This window comes from Morchella sextelata, assembly GCF_020137385.1.
Source record: "Morchella sextelata strain SCLS chromosome Unknown scls_7, whole genome shotgun sequence".
In the NCBI taxonomy this organism is placed as follows: domain Eukaryota; kingdom Fungi; phylum Ascomycota; class Pezizomycetes; order Pezizales; family Morchellaceae; genus Morchella; species Morchella sextelata.
In genome coordinates this window covers 886857-901812 of record NW_025408622.1, presented here as the reverse complement: position 1 = coordinate 901812, position 14956 = coordinate 886857, and the positions used below count along the sequence as shown (strand labels likewise).

Below are 14956 nucleotides of genomic sequence, written 5' to 3'. Positions count from 1 at the left end.
CGAGCTCCCTTGGGGTTTCGGTACCACTTAGCAGAAAGCTCCAGTAAGTGCGATGTATGAAGCTAATGTCAATGGATAGTGACCCAGCAGCCTTATAAGCTCTCGATAAGGGAATATAAGGTTGGTATATGAAACCTTGCTTCGATATTAGCCCCGCTCATTGTAGATGGATCGTAAAGGAAGAAAAAATGACTGGTTGACATGTTGCGCAGGTTAATAAAGAGTCTTTGTTCTTTCAGGCACTTAGTTGTCGATTGATTATATGATCTTGGGTTGTGATATTGACGAATTTGAATTTATTTTTCCATGATAGCTTGATTTTCGGATCCAGGAGAACTCTTGGTAGCGATCTGCGCCTAGTACTCCAGCTGGAGGTAAAAGATGCAAGTTGGGAAGATGTTTTGCTCGGCCGGTACAGGCACATATGTGGACTGCATGGCTTAGAAATGATATAATAAGTAGACCAGGCCAAAACTATCTCCGTTTTCCCTTCAATTTCTGTCCTGGACCTGTGTATTTAGAATGCAGCAGGTTAGACGAGTCTTTTATCTGTTGAGATAACTCTATGTCCGCTAAGCACAACTATCGTGATACTGCTCGGCACAAAAGGTGCGCCTACCGGCTGGATCTAAAAGGATTGCGGCTACTAATAAGCCAATGTCAGTGAACCATTTATATCTTGAAAATAAGAACAATTTGATATATATAAAGCCCGTGAAGAATCTCTTCGATCAACAAACGCCCTACTATACCCACCCCAGATTACCCCACCAACTAGGCTCTAAAATCCCCCTAACAAGGCACCGAATCTACCTTCAACGCTCCTGGTACTCCAAAAAGCCACACAGACACCCACACCAAAACAGCACAGCCATTACCACTGATACCTGTTAACTTGATGACGAATGGCGGCGCACACAAAGCGACTCAGTCTTACCAAATTGTGTCGTAAGAGATCAACAGGTCAGACCAGACCTCCTGTTGAGACTCCTGCGACACAACGTGGCAACACTAGACGCTTGATGCGTATCCGCGCATCTGTAAGTTTGTCCTGGGTAGATATGTGTTGATGTAATGGGTTTTACTTACTGACAGACCTTGACTAGGTTATAGTTGATGGTGGGGGGATGGGGGGTAGGTTAGATTTTATACTGGTGGTTGATGTGGTTGTGGTTGTGTGGGTAGGAAGGAAGAGATGGGAAAGGGAAGAAGTGGGAAGGAAAGAGAAGACGTGGTGTAGGCTCGTCCTCAGCCCCCCTGCTTCCATCCTTCCAGCTGCTGCAAGTAGGGGATGGGTGCGAGACTAGACGTGGTGTAGTAGCCTGTGGGGAGCGGGTAACTAACTGGTGGGACTAGACTAATCCACGGCCAGCCCTACGTCGCCCGGGGGAAAGAGATCGACACACAATGTGCGGAACGGGACATCGAGATGAGGCGGGGGGAAGAGATGAAGAGTGTAAAGAAAACAAGGTAAGGGAAGAGTCGCGGGAGTGCTAGCGCTAGAGAGCACTAAAGATCAGAGCAGGAAAAATGAGGGGCATCCCTCTTCCCTCCCCTATTTCCTCTCAGTCCCCAACCAGAGCCAACGGAGGGCCCACTCCAAGACCTCATTAGCAGCTTCAGAAGTGGGTGTTGTTGTTCTTGGCAATATTTGCTACGGTATTTTGTTCATGCTGAGCATGTTCTTGTCACGTCAGCTATATGTGTGTCCTTTTCTAACTTCTTTTCAAGCAGTGAATACGTGTTAAAGTACAGTCTCTTTGCTTACACTATAAATAGAGGACTCTTCCCTCTTCATATTCGATTGATCAATAAGAATCAGTCATCCTCTTACTTCCTCCTCTCACCCGAATCCAAATAAACAGGTGCTCCCCACTCCCCTTCTGCGCATGGTGGCATCTGTCCGTGATGCTCTCTTTCGTAGGCACTTAAGTGTGTGGGAAACGATGTCAGGATGCGGTTATGATCTTGGCGTGGGTGGAGCTACATCTCCTAATATATAAAAGGTCAGGACGAAAAGAAATTTCGCAAATGGCGGGTGATGATTGGCCTTGCACCCAGGCTCCCTACATAGAACGATAAGGGTGTACTGGAATATAATATGCCGGAACAGCCCTTCAATAAAATGATTGTTCTGTTTACTCCGCCCGGGAAAGTACTTCCAAAGGCAAAAAGGTTCCAGGCCAGAGTAGCAGGGAAAAGAGAAACGTAAGGCTTTATTTCGTTCACCAACCTGGTTTGAATTGATAGTATAAATTGAGATTGGGCATCATGAAATGATTCCGGTTGGTAACAAACGGGAAAACCTCTAGTACTTTAATCATATGCTATCACTCGCAATGTATTGTCATAGACTACGGTCTGCATACAATTAATGAATTAAAAAAAAAAAAAAAATTATCACTCGCAATGTGGGTGGGCGGGCACGAGTGATATTCTGTGACCTTGTCGCCGTTGTGGGGCAGGTTAGCAGAATATGTGTTAAAACACGTTTCAACGGCTACGTGGTCGGACTCGGTTTAGCATAGGTGTTAGTTTCAAGCCCTATAAGTTAAGCTGCGGCAGCCCACTTGGTCCAACCATTATCGCTCTCAATTGATGAATTATCAATCATCGATCAATCATTATCACTCTCGTTTTTGCATCCGAGCATTTAGTATCACAGCCTTCTCTAGACCTCTGATAATGGGGCCTTGATCTCCAACAGCCTGAAACCGTCGGTTGTTGTCCGTGACTGTTGAGTATATATCACAATTCTAGCCACTGCTCATCACGCAAACCAATAAGCGTAACAAGAGAACGAAGTGAAGGGAGAGAAGGAAGAGAAGGAAAGTCATATCCCCATTACACCTATTTATAAAACGGAAAAACAGAAGAAAAAAGAAATACGCCAATCCCCTCCCCTCTACAACCCCCCCACGGGCTCCACAATGGCCTTCACCAGCCCCGGCCTGCCCACCCTCCACACCTCCTCCGCCAATGTCTCACCCACCCTCTCCACGAGCCTCTCTCTCATCCCCTCATCCATCTCCCCCTCTGCCTTCACCCCCGCCCCCTCCTCCTCCAGCAGCCGCAACACGCTTACCACAGCCCCCACCACCCTCTCCGCCTCGCTCCCCCCATCCCCCTTCACAACCCCCTCCACAAACAGCCTAACATTTGGCAGCACCAGCACCCTCACCGCCTCCCTTCCACCGACCGCCGCTAGCCCTATGATCGCCCCATAATGCGTGCCATACGGCTTCGTTGGGTCCAGGAAGTGCTTCAAGCACGTCCTCGTCAGTCTCGGCTTCAGCGTGTGGCTGCTATCCCCGAACCTCTTACAAACCGCCTTTAGTAGACTGGCGGCCAGGTCCCGCAGCTCGTATGCTGCGGCGTCGCCGCCGCCCCCGGAGCCGAGCCGCTTGCCAATCAGGCAGGTGAGGATTGGGGGGATGAGAGCAGCCACATATGGCTCGATGAAGAGATTGCTGTTCTCGAGCAGCGCGTGTGTCACTTGCAGCATGACGGAGAGGATAAACAGGTGCTTGAGCCCATGCGTGACCTTCTCGCTGATCCACTGCACAAAGTACGGCAGCAGCTGGTGCAGGCCAGGATCATTCCTTAACGAGGCGAGCGCAGCTGCCCGCAGTGCGTCGTTGGATTCGTCCGTCACAGCGCTGCATACGCGGTCGAAGTAGAGCTGCAGCTCCTTGCTGAGGATGTGTTTTACGAGCGGGCGCACGGACACGTCGGCGGTGGTGGGGACGGTGGTGCTGGCGGGTGGAGGAGCTCCTTTAGGGGTGGTTTCGGATTGGCGTGCGGACTCGGAGGGCGTGGGGTTCATGGGGGTGGCGGGCTGGACGCCTTCGATGGCGAGCCAGTGTGCGGTGAACGTCACCTCGCGGGGGACTTTGGGGAGCGGCGCGTTGATCAGCTTCTCAAAATCCACCTCATCATCCTCAACGTAGTAAATTGGCTGTGCCTGCCCCAAGGACGCCTCTCCAAACTTCAAGGGCCGTGTGGATTCGTATCCGTACAGCGGCTCGACGTCGAGCACGCGCAGGGCGTTGGAGATGTCGGTTGTGGCGAGGGTGGTGCGCTTGGAATGGCGCATGAACTTGAGGGCTTCTTGCAGGACCTGGTGAAGGCGGTATTCGACGTCCATGGCGAGGTTTTTGGCGACGTCGTCGGAGAGGGAGGGGATGCCGACGGACTCGGAGACGTCTTTGACGGTGTCGGCGTTCCAGAGCGCCATGTTGAGGTGTTTGGGGGGGTTTGTGGGGGGGGGGGGGGGGGGGGGGTGGTTGTGAGGGCTTGTGAATTGGTGTTTTGGTGTTTGGTGGTGATGGTAATTGTGGGGGTTGGAGCTGGTTGATGCGGAGAGCTGAGCTCAATTGAATTTGGAGATGGCCGGAGAGCGTGGGCACGTGTGATGGGCAGGGTAACAGCAGATGACAGCCGGCCAATGCTAAGATGTTCCGCGACAGATGTATCTCGAGGTACCAGACAGACAGCCGATGTCATGTCAACTGATCTGAATATCTGAATATTTACTTACATCTACAGCACTCGGTCCCGCAGAGAGTAGCAGGCACAATTGAGATACACAGACATCTCTCTATATTCAAGTCAGAGATCTATTTCCCTCTCACCAGAGCTCAATTCGGGATAGCCGGTCTGCCCAGGCCAGCTCTCACTGGCAACGCCCGCACCAACACGCGCTTCCCCACCGCACAACCACAACGTTGCCGGGTAACCGCATCACGTGCGCCGCATAAACAAACACAAAGCGCGACACCCTGCGCTGCATCCAGATCTGCCTGAGAGCACCGGCACGACACACCACCGCACGCAGGCAGAGAGAGAGAGAGAGCACCGGTATACCCGCACACTCCGCACACTGCACACCGCACCCGGACACCCGAACACCTACAAACATAAGAGAATACTGGCACCCGCATAATAAGAGACCACCGGTACCCGCACGCCGCAGAAATGACATCCGTCGACCCCTCCCCGCCCAAGCGGATCAAGCTCCCCGGGCCCCCCGCATCCAAGATCCCTCTCCTCCTGCGCCCGCAATCCCAGTCCGCCTCCCAATCCACCACCACCACAACCACAACCACAACAACCACCAAACCCCCCGCCCCCCCACAAGTCTTCACCGCCGCCTCCTCCCTCCGCTTCCGCCCCATCGGCAGCCCACGCCTCTCCCAATCCCCCGTCCGCAAGCAGCCCCCACCGGCAACACCAAGCTTCTTCCAAGACTCGGACGTCGGCAGCAGCGTTACACGCCTGGGCACCTCCGTAGACTCCCCCGGTAGTGGTGGTGGTGGTGCTGCGGATCCGGGCACACCCACGCCGGCGCCCCGCCGCCCGGTGCTGGTGGAGAAGGCGGGGAACGAGAAGCGCCCGCGCGACGAGGACACCCCCTTACCAGCTAAAGAGAAGACACCGCAGCAGAAGGAAAACGTCACGGATGATGAAGAGGCGCTCAGGAAGCTGCTGAGTGAGAGGGTGGCGGCGCTGAGGGCGGAGATTGAGGGGTTGAAGGATCAGCGGGAGCTGGAGGAGGCAAGGATCGCAAGGGAGTCGGCGGCGGTGGCGGGAGTGGTGAAGAGGGTGGATAGAGTGGAGAAGGATAAAATGGATGACGGGCTACAGGCGCTAGTACAGCGGTTACTCGCCGCCAACGACGGCTCACACACGACACTACCGGCGCTGAAAGCTGCGGAGGTAGAGGAGGATGAGCTGATACCGAGTGCACGCCCACGCGAGTCTGCAGACCCGGGGGCATTCCATTGTCTCACCTTCACCCGCGCCTCAACAAGCACCTACACACCCCCTCTCCCCACCACCTCCGACGGCGACGACACCACCGCCTTCCTCACCACCGCCGATACCGCAGCACCCCCCGCACCCCTCCAGGAGCACACAGCCACCGGCTACGCTTCCACCCGCCTCCTCACCTTCACACTCACCTTCATCCTCGACCCCCCTACCTCCCAAATCCACAGCCTCTCCACCACCATCTCGCCATGGGCGCGAGCCGAGCTGACTGCGCCGCTGGCCGCCGCGGCGGCGGAGGGGGATGTGAATAGAGTGCTGTATGCGTTGAGTAGCTATACGGTACTGGCGAAGAGGCGGGCGGGAGTGTTTGCTAGGTGTACGAGGAGCTTTCCGGACTTGCTTCCTGCGACGGGGGCGGTGGGGGTGGTAGGAAAGGGGGGAGAGAAGGGGAAGGTGGGCAGGAGGGAGATGGTGGCGTGGTTGGGGAGGAGTGTGCTTGTTTTCCGGCGCAGAGGTGAGAAGGGGGGAGTGGAGCTGGTGGTGTGTTGGAGGATCAGTGTGGACGACGTGGGGGAGGCGGAGAGCGGGTTGAGTGCGGATGTGAGGTTTCCGGGGTGCTGTGAGTATTTTCCTTCCTTTCTCCCACCCCCCTCTACTCTTTTCTTTTCTGGTTTGGTTTGGTCTGGTATGATTTGTGAAGGAGTGGACGGGTGCTAATGGATATGCGCGTGATAGGGAAAGACGCAGACGACCGCGGCAGCCTCAGGAAGGTGGGCGAGGTGTTTACAGCGCTTGTCAAGGACCGCGGCGTGTTTGAGGCCGTCAGGTGCGTGGTGGGGTTGGTCTTTCAGTAAGTGGGGCGGACTTGTTGTGCTTGTAGCTTGTGGCTTTTTTTTTTGGCCTTTTTTGTTGCTATACCCTCACCCGACCCGCTCTATATTTAACCGCCCCTTCGGAAATGGAATGCAATTTTGGCAGGTACGCGTGCCCGCGGGCTTGCTGTATTTATGTTGTGTGTTTTTCTTTTTCGCCTCCGAAACCTCTTCTGTCTTGTAACCTCTTATCCCTATTGTAACCGATTGTAACTTTTGCTCGTTAATGGCGGTGTTTGGAAACGGCGTTCTCGCTTTTTGTTATTGTAGTGTTTTATGGTTGTGGCTTTTTTCTTTCTTCTTCTGTTGTAGTGGGGTGGCAATGACTGCTCTTGTTCTTTCCCCCCTTGTCTATTTCCCCCTTGGTCTATCTCTCTAGTCCCTCTCTCTCTTATTTTTATGATTCATTTGTTGTTCTGTGCGTAGATACGATAGTATACATAGAGGATGGCGCGGGAGATTAGCTAGTCTAGTGCTCGGTGTTAATATTGGTGGTGGGGGCTAATGAGATGATTCTATGCTACTATGGTTATTTGTGGCTTGTGTGTTTAGCAATGGATGTGAGGCAACCAATTAATTTGTGTTTGAGTGAGTGCATACGTAAATGAATCGACAATCACAATGGTTGTTTTAGGAGGAGGAGCGAGGCGAGTGAGAGACTGTGATTGCGCCGATCATGCGCTGTCACTCGTAGGGTTAGGGTCGCGGGGATTGAGGTGGAGTGGAGTGCTGGTGAGAGGAGGCCTCGGAGTCTGTGCTAGCCAGCTGCAGTGTAGGCGTAAGGGTAAACAGCCCCGTAGTAGTATAAACAGTCCCGCCGGTTACCCGCTCCCCGCCAGCTAGCCACACCGCACCGCACCACATGTTTCTTTTCCCACCTTCTCTGCCCCACTCTTCCGCTCTTCCTCCTCTTCCTTCCTTCCTTCCTTGCTACCCCACAACCACATCAACAGAGAAAGATCTAGCATCCTCCAACCCTCCAAGCCACCACTAAATCTAGTAAACCACCAGTAAGTAACCCCCCCCCCTCCCAATCAACCACTATCCCCACCCACCCACCCCCGGGTAAATTCCCCGTGCTAACAATTCTATCTAGGTGCGTGGATATACCGCAACCGTCTGGTGTTGTCACGTTGTGTTGGCGGGTAGAGCCGGATATGGTCTAGTCTGACCGTTTGGTCTCTCAACACAACTTGATAAGACTGAGACGGGTTGTGTGCGCTGCCGTCGGGGGGGGAAAGGGGGGGGGGGGGGGTGGTGCGTGTGGCTGTAGCCGGGCGGTGGGGGCGTTTGTGTGGCTTTTTGAAGTACATTAATGTGGGTTGGTATAAGGGGACTTTCTGCGGTCCAAGAGATTCTTCTGCGGGGCACTAACTACGTGTAGCAAGTTGTTCTTGTTTTTGAGGTATACATATATGTTAGTCTACTGATGTTTCTAGCTTTCTGGGTGTGGGATCTGGGGTAGAGAGACAGGTATGTGTGTCAAGGTCTCCCTTCAAGACTCGGATTCTTCGTGGCTAGCTTGGAGGAGAGCAATTCATACTTTCCAAGGCGCTCAAACGCTTCTGTAAAACATTGACTAGAATGAAAAGGCAGGCAATGTACAAGGCCAGTTGCTACTATCAAGCTCCGACCCCCGGTCCTATAGGGATTTCCGGCCTTTTAAGCATGGGGTATCTCACACAACAGGGTCACTTAAAATCCCCGAGGGCTCCAAACCGAGGCTTGGAAGATGAGCGCGAAATAAATATCCGCTTTGCACTAACTACGAATATATGTTTTCGGGAGAAAACGGGTAAAAAGCAGCATGGCCATAACCAGCATCTACCACAAAAAGAAGAAGAATGACATATGGGGCCAGAAGATAAGGCGGAAAGATAGGCATTCTTGTAGCCAGGTCTAAGTCTCGTCCACAGACAGGAGGACTCTGCGGCTTTTTCTATGGGGTTCTCTGACCAAACGACAATACCGCACTGTTCGCCAAGACAGCGAAGATGAGATAAAGATCTAGCAGGACTTATGTACTGGATCTTTTTCCCCGAATAGTCTTAAGAAGGCTACCTCTCGACATCACCGTACTCTATTACCTACTAAGCATCTACCACGCCCCGAATTCTCAATATATCTCGAGGGTATGTAATGAGCGTACGGATCGGTCGAGCTATCTAGCTAAACCCCAACCAAGGAGGCGGGCCTAGTAGGCTTAGTGGGAAAGACCACCGAGCTCGTCAATCCGCACAATCGCCGTTTAACGGTAGCCCTTATACCATAACGTACACAAGCCGGCCAAGTTTGATGGGTAGATGTCTTATCTAAATCTGTCAACTAACTTAAAATGAGGGTTTTTGGATCTAAGTACGCCATAATAATCGTGGTCATGGGCTGAGCTGAAGAACTCGGCCGGAGACTGAAACGGCATATGCATGGCACGGAATACCGATAGGACATGCAGAGTTTATAATAAGGACTATAATAGCTCTGTGCATACGCTATATGGCGATTATTCCTACCGCGCCGCTTTAGGGGGGTTCTCATGGCGCTCTCTGCCGTTTTAGAATCCTCTCACATTTCGAACTCTATATATCGCCCAGAGCAATATCACACTGGATGTATCTATCAGGTGGAGGGTTGTTAGAGTCTATATCGGCCAGCTTTCTCAATTTATATACAGGGATCTTCGTTAAGGCTGCTGTATCAGAAATCCCCGAGTGACAATCTGTGATGATACACTAGTATTGTGGCAGTCATGAGATATCACTCGCTTAGATGCCGGTTTATTTTGTTGAAAAGTAGGACGAGTATAAGTATTTTTCGATTGATATTGAGGTCTAAGGCTAATACATGCTATCTTATAGGAACCCGGACAGGACACTATTCCTCTTGACAGCGAGGCCTTTACTATTCGACACCTGTCTGACACATGTCCGACACTGCCTGTCCGACACCTGTTCGACAGTTCGACACCAGTTCGACACCATAACCTTACTGCCTTGAACTACACCTATCAATATCAACATATTTTAAGCAGGATATCGCGGGTTTAATTTGAACTATACTAATTCAACCGGTATTTTGGCAAGCACATATAAACTTTGGGGCAGAAGTGGGAGAGGTGGGATGGATTGTGGGTTTGTGCACGGAGTGCCAAAGGCAGTATGAAATGCTCTTTCTCACTTTTGCGAGATTATTGGCTGTGTAAAATTTCATGCGTAGAGTCAGTATTTTATGACCCTCAGAGTAGTGTTGGAGGGCGAGCTGTATGAATTGGTGGATATATGGCAGTATAGTAAATATCCGGAACACAGAGAGAGGAAGGGGGGTGGGCATTATCCCACTCCAAGCTCCTCCAGGCAGTGCGATCCGCTTCAAGGTCAAAGCCGTGTCATATATTCTGAATCTAAAAGTTCAAGGCAGGCCAGAGAAGCTGTTTCAAGAACAGGGTTCTTTTCTCTTTTTACTCGAGGTTTGGTCTCAATAAATCAAGAGTCTTTCCCCAGAATCAAGTGCTGTGCAGCTTAGATTTGTATACTAAGTTAATTTATTAGTTTGTAGCTTGGAGTCGACTTTTATGCCAGCTTAGACCACTACCCTCGAGGCCATCGACTTGGTCCAAACTTACTAGACGAGCGCAGGCCATACCAGCCCCGTTCAAAGTTCTGTTCCTGCAAACCCATATTATCCTCGGGGTAGGTCGGCTGGGTGGCACCAGGTCAATCTTGGAACATAAGAATGTGATAAAGAAGTCTCAGGACCTGGCACATCAGGATGCCCTTTTTATCAACTCCATCCTTTGAATCGATGTAGTTCCCGGATCCAATAGTGCTGACGAGCCGTCGCCAGCGATTAGCTCAACCAGGGCGTGTATACGGCGATAGCGTCGAGTATACGTATAATTACAGAGCCATTTTTCTGCTAATAGTGTTAAAGGTGGGACCGAATGCCCCCAAGCGCGTCAAGTCATTCTGTATGTTAGTTATCCTGTAGGTCTCCGTTCTCAGACACTATCAGTTGGTGTGATTGAAGTTAAAGATTGGGGGTTGATTTCTCGATGTTATTGGCCGGGTAAGAGATGAGAAAGGTGGGAGTTTGGCATTGAGAAGCAGCACATCTCACTACATGTAGTGTAACCTCTCAATTTGTTGCCTCTACACTCCATCATCGTCTTCACAACTCCTTAATATAATTTCATTTCTATCTGGCCCATCATCCCTTCCACAATTGATTTCTCGACGAAGTTATATTCGTGAGGCCCCCCCTTTTTGGAAAAAGGAATTATGATCGGGCTTATTAGTTGATCCGATGCTATTCTACCTTGATTCCCCGGTTGATTGGAAGTATCCTATCGATAGATGAGGACCATCCAGACCGCTCTTCTGGCCGAGGCTTCATCAACTCCATTACGTTTCTCCTGATAGACACCGTACAGAGCTCCCCATGCATAGCCTCCCAGGCGACAATAATCAAGGGACCATAAATGCACTTCTACTGTGTAGACCCAGGGTGGAAGAAGCCTTTCTTAGTAACACCCAGATAGAGCCGCTAAGTCTAGCTTTCTTTGACATGGATGGAACCAGATTTATAGTTTAAGCATGAGCTCCCGATACAACACAATTTGGGCGAGTCCTAAGTCTTATGGATAACACGGACTACATGTACTTATCGGATACCTAGCGCCTCTACCGTACTGAAATTCCAAATCAACTAAAACAAACACGCAGAAGGTTAGTTAGAAAAATTCACCTTTAGCCGAGAGTCGCTTATTTTTGCTCGATCTATACAGACCAACACTAATGATTGCGGTTTAGAATCGGAGGATGGAAAGTGACCCGTGACACTTGGACTGATCACTACCAAAACAAGCAGTGGTTGAGGCCTTTAAAATCTTAAGGTTTTATTCGCATTGCCCCACACTCTTCTCGTAAACAAAGAGACCCTGACTGTGTCTCTGGCAGACCCAGAAATAACGACGACCCAGGACCGCTCCCAGGTCGCCCGACTAAAATTACAAGTTCGCATAGGATGACCAAGATTCCGAGGATCTCGGATGGGATAGGAAGGCGTACTGAGAAACCCTGAATTATGCACTGATGGCGCTGAAGGAAACACCCCTTCCGTGCCAGTCAAAGCCACAAAGAATCTTCCGGTTTATAGGGGGCTACCGCGTAAGGGCAATTATACTCATGGATTATCACTCGAAAGTGCATCTATTGTCGTTAGTTGGACCTACTAATCGTGCCCCACAAGATATTACACAACTAGGCAGAAGCTATCCCAGGAAGCAGCTACCTCATGCAGATATATGATCTGCATGGTATGTCATTTGCATGGTACCCTGGTGGCGCTCGGCCCTTCACATCCGTGCCACTTTACGCTGGGTTCTTCCCTGACCTCAGCTTCCACCATCTTGTCTCCTGGAACATTGGCGACTTTAAGATCTGCGATAATGATCGTGTGCTACATCAACAGGGCAAATAGATACAAGGTTCAATCATACCTATATTGTACATGGTACTGTTCTGATCCGGGCGACGATGACATCTATCACGTAAGTTTATGCAACTTTGTTTTATCGCGAGTATGGAGTTAATCGTCATGTGCAAAGGCGGAAGTATCGGTAAATTATTCTTCTCACCGGTCTAGGTAGCTACCAAAGACGCACACTTCATCAGTCATCTATCTAAGCGCCGTGACAGCTAGGATAAACGCCCTAGTATGGATGTCTTGTATCACAAGCTTAACAACCTGGGGATAACAGATTGGTGAGATGATAAGAATGGAAATCTGTCCCTATGAGGTATAACGAAGACGTACAGCGGCCCGGAATGCTTATGCAGCGCTGAAGGCTGGGTAGAAGTCCTGGCTTCCCTGACTTCATGTATCAATAACTTGACCCCAAAAGCTCGATCCTACACTTGACAAGCGTATTTTTTTCTGATATCGACTGCCTGAACTACTATACTTGCTACGGTAACCTCCCCCGAGTGGCTGAGAATTAATCCAAAAGAATAGCAACCCTAAATCCTCAAAGGTCTCACAGTGATTTCTGCCGACTCGACAGAATTCATCGCCAAATGCCCCCCACTCTATATTGATATGGATCACCATTTATGTGGTGGTCGGACCCCATAGGTATCCGTTCCCGGCCATTGCATCTCGATAGTTATAGAACTGTTTAGCCCGCGCAGCTATGAGAGGATAAACAGTATGCACGACTAAACAATAAAGCAGTGCATAAAAGAAACATACCGGGCTATATGTTTTAGGTACCTGGCTTCTAGAATACAGGATTTGTCTTCCTTCATAAATCAAAAGCAGCCTCCGTCCATCAATAGGCAACATGTGTCGAGGGACCGTGAGCAACATGCGTGGCTGCACGGCCTGATTGGTTTTCCAGCTCCTGTTTTCTGAAACTGTTTTGTTTCTCGTCGGTTGTCCGTGTTTTAAACATACGCCAAGAATAGAGGGGGGAAGCTAAGCCGGTGCAATGTCTAAGTAGGTTTCTCCACGAGTTCGTGTACACGGGGAGTTCATCTGAAGATTGAAGTTGAGCTTTTGTCTCATATGTAGGTGCTAGCTAAGGTGGTGGTGGTTTGGGCTACTCTAGTGATTACAATCGATATATATCACTGCACTTAATTTCTTGAGTAGGGATTTAACCCCGTTCTAGGAATACTCCGGGAATAGGGCGCCCTATGTGATATGTAAGAAGCCGGAAAGATTTTCAATGAACTCAGCTTAAACTTGGTACAAAATTGATCGTACTTCAGGGAGTCGGGCATGCAAATCCTCGAGAAAGTGAGCGTGTTTATTCAAAATCTCCTTAATTTAAACCAGAGCTGACACAAGCTTAGGTATAGATTCATCGATGGCACGTTTATGTACCACGGTTTTCATATCAACGGCCTTGGCACTTCTGGCATACTATAATCCAGTGTATGATCTGTACGCCACAGGTCATTAGTAAAACTTCGGACTGAACTGTAGTACGCGTACAGGGCGTCTATTCTTAAACAAACATAAGGCACAAACTGGCGAGAACATTATACAGTTGCACAGTTTTTCTTGTATGGAGACTTCAAAGACATGCTACGTTTCACCATCTGTCCGATCACAGACTGACTTCATCATTTCACGAACTTATATTGCAATGATTTTAGGATGGCTTTTTTTTTTTTTACATGCATTTGGGCGGGTATATGCAGCTTGTTGATTACTCATATTCTGTATGTGTGGGCTCGCCGGTAACCGTTTCGTGGCATCTGGTACTGAATCAGAGGCGCCTTGGCCATGCTTCTCGGAGTTTAAATATGAATATGACCCATCCGACTCGGTGGCACTTGGTTGTCACAATCCCAAACCATGTCTGCTATTGATCTCCGACCCGGGCCCATGAAGCGGGACTGTAAATATCCTGCCACGGTTGAAGATCCCGGTAACCAACTTCAATGATCAGATTGTGATCAAAGCAACATCTCCGCAAAATTCTTCGATTCCTTGTATTCCAAATACATCCCAGACTTGTGGAAAAGCCACATCCGGAGAATAACGTGTACGCAATCATGGCTGGGAGATCTAACCCTCTTAACACACTGATTTTACTCCAGACTGCATGATACCTGTGATATTGGATTTCTGCAGTTAGATTTGACTCTGACATCCATAAAAACCTCATTAGAAAAGTCGGTATCTTCCTTTGCATGCATTGGGACACCTGTGATCGATGCAGGACCTGTGGGATGAACTCTTCTAGTACAGTGAGCCAACCAAATCAGATTTTATGACCTCCGCGATGTTTCTTCTTGGGTCTCAGGTCTCTCCAGAGAACTTGGCGCTAGACCGCGCCCCCAAATGTCCCGAGAACTATCTTGGAATCTTCCGAGATACAAGAGACTTCACTGTCACCTCTCGGTCTTACCAAGCCGTGAGACGAAGTCCGAGCACTGACGTCTCAAAGGCTATAGTTATACATGTACTGAACCACATAGAAGTAAGACAGTAAGGGGTAATTTTGAGACGTAGCTATGGTTGAAACTAAAGACGATTGCTTGCTGAATAGACGATTGCCTGCTGAATTGACGATGGCGGAGGAATTTTTTTGAAGCAGGCAGGAAGATAGTGAGTGATGGGATATGATCCGGTAGACGGGCCAGAGAATTCTTTTCCCAGAAGTGATTATGAGAGTTATTAGGCCATGGTCTTCGACGCGCTTCATCTTGACTGCAGCTGTGTTAGGTATCCGTCCGAATTTTGTTTAGATAGAATTTAATCAAGGGCCGGTTTGAGTTTAATTTGCATCCAGAAAACGTATTCTA

The 14956-nt window shown here is 49.8% G+C and overlaps 4 protein-coding genes across 4 annotated transcripts; 3 read left to right on the top strand and 1 right to left on the bottom strand.

Annotated features, from left to right (window-relative positions):
- Nucleotides 1-1022: 1022 nt before the first annotated feature.
- On the top strand, nucleotides 1023-1748 carry H6S33_011927 (uncharacterized protein; the record flags this gene model as incomplete). The annotated part of the gene is made up of 5 exons (XM_044843282.1): nucleotides 1023-1040; nucleotides 1186-1295; nucleotides 1357-1470; nucleotides 1526-1659; nucleotides 1732-1748. The coding sequence occupies 5 exons, from the start codon at nucleotides 1023-1025 to the stop codon at nucleotides 1746-1748; spliced, it is 393 nt and encodes a 130-aa protein (XP_044695595.1).
- A 1157-nt stretch (nucleotides 1749-2905) lies between these two features.
- On the bottom strand, nucleotides 2906-4237 carry H6S33_011926 (uncharacterized protein; the record flags this gene model as incomplete). The annotated part of the gene is made up of 1 exon (XM_044843281.1): nucleotides 2906-4237. The coding sequence occupies one exon, from the start codon at nucleotides 4235-4237 to the stop codon at nucleotides 2906-2908; it is 1332 nt and encodes a 443-aa protein (XP_044695594.1).
- Nucleotides 4238-4977: 740 nt separating this feature from the next.
- Nucleotides 4978-6626, top strand: H6S33_011925 (uncharacterized protein; the record flags this gene model as incomplete). Its single annotated transcript, XM_044843280.1, has 2 exons — nucleotides 4978-6391; nucleotides 6508-6626. 2 exons carry the CDS (start codon nucleotides 4978-4980, stop codon nucleotides 6624-6626), a joined length of 1533 nt encoding a protein of 510 aa, XP_044695593.1.
- A 4492-nt stretch (nucleotides 6627-11118) lies between these two features.
- Nucleotides 11119-12346, top strand: H6S33_011924 (uncharacterized protein; the record flags this gene model as incomplete). Its single annotated transcript, XM_044843279.1, has 8 exons — nucleotides 11119-11163; nucleotides 11316-11365; nucleotides 11450-11465; nucleotides 11516-11532; nucleotides 11597-11652; nucleotides 12038-12189; nucleotides 12247-12258; nucleotides 12338-12346. 8 exons carry the CDS (start codon nucleotides 11119-11121, stop codon nucleotides 12344-12346), a joined length of 357 nt encoding a protein of 118 aa, XP_044695592.1.
- Between the last annotated feature and the right edge of the window lie 2610 nt (nucleotides 12347-14956).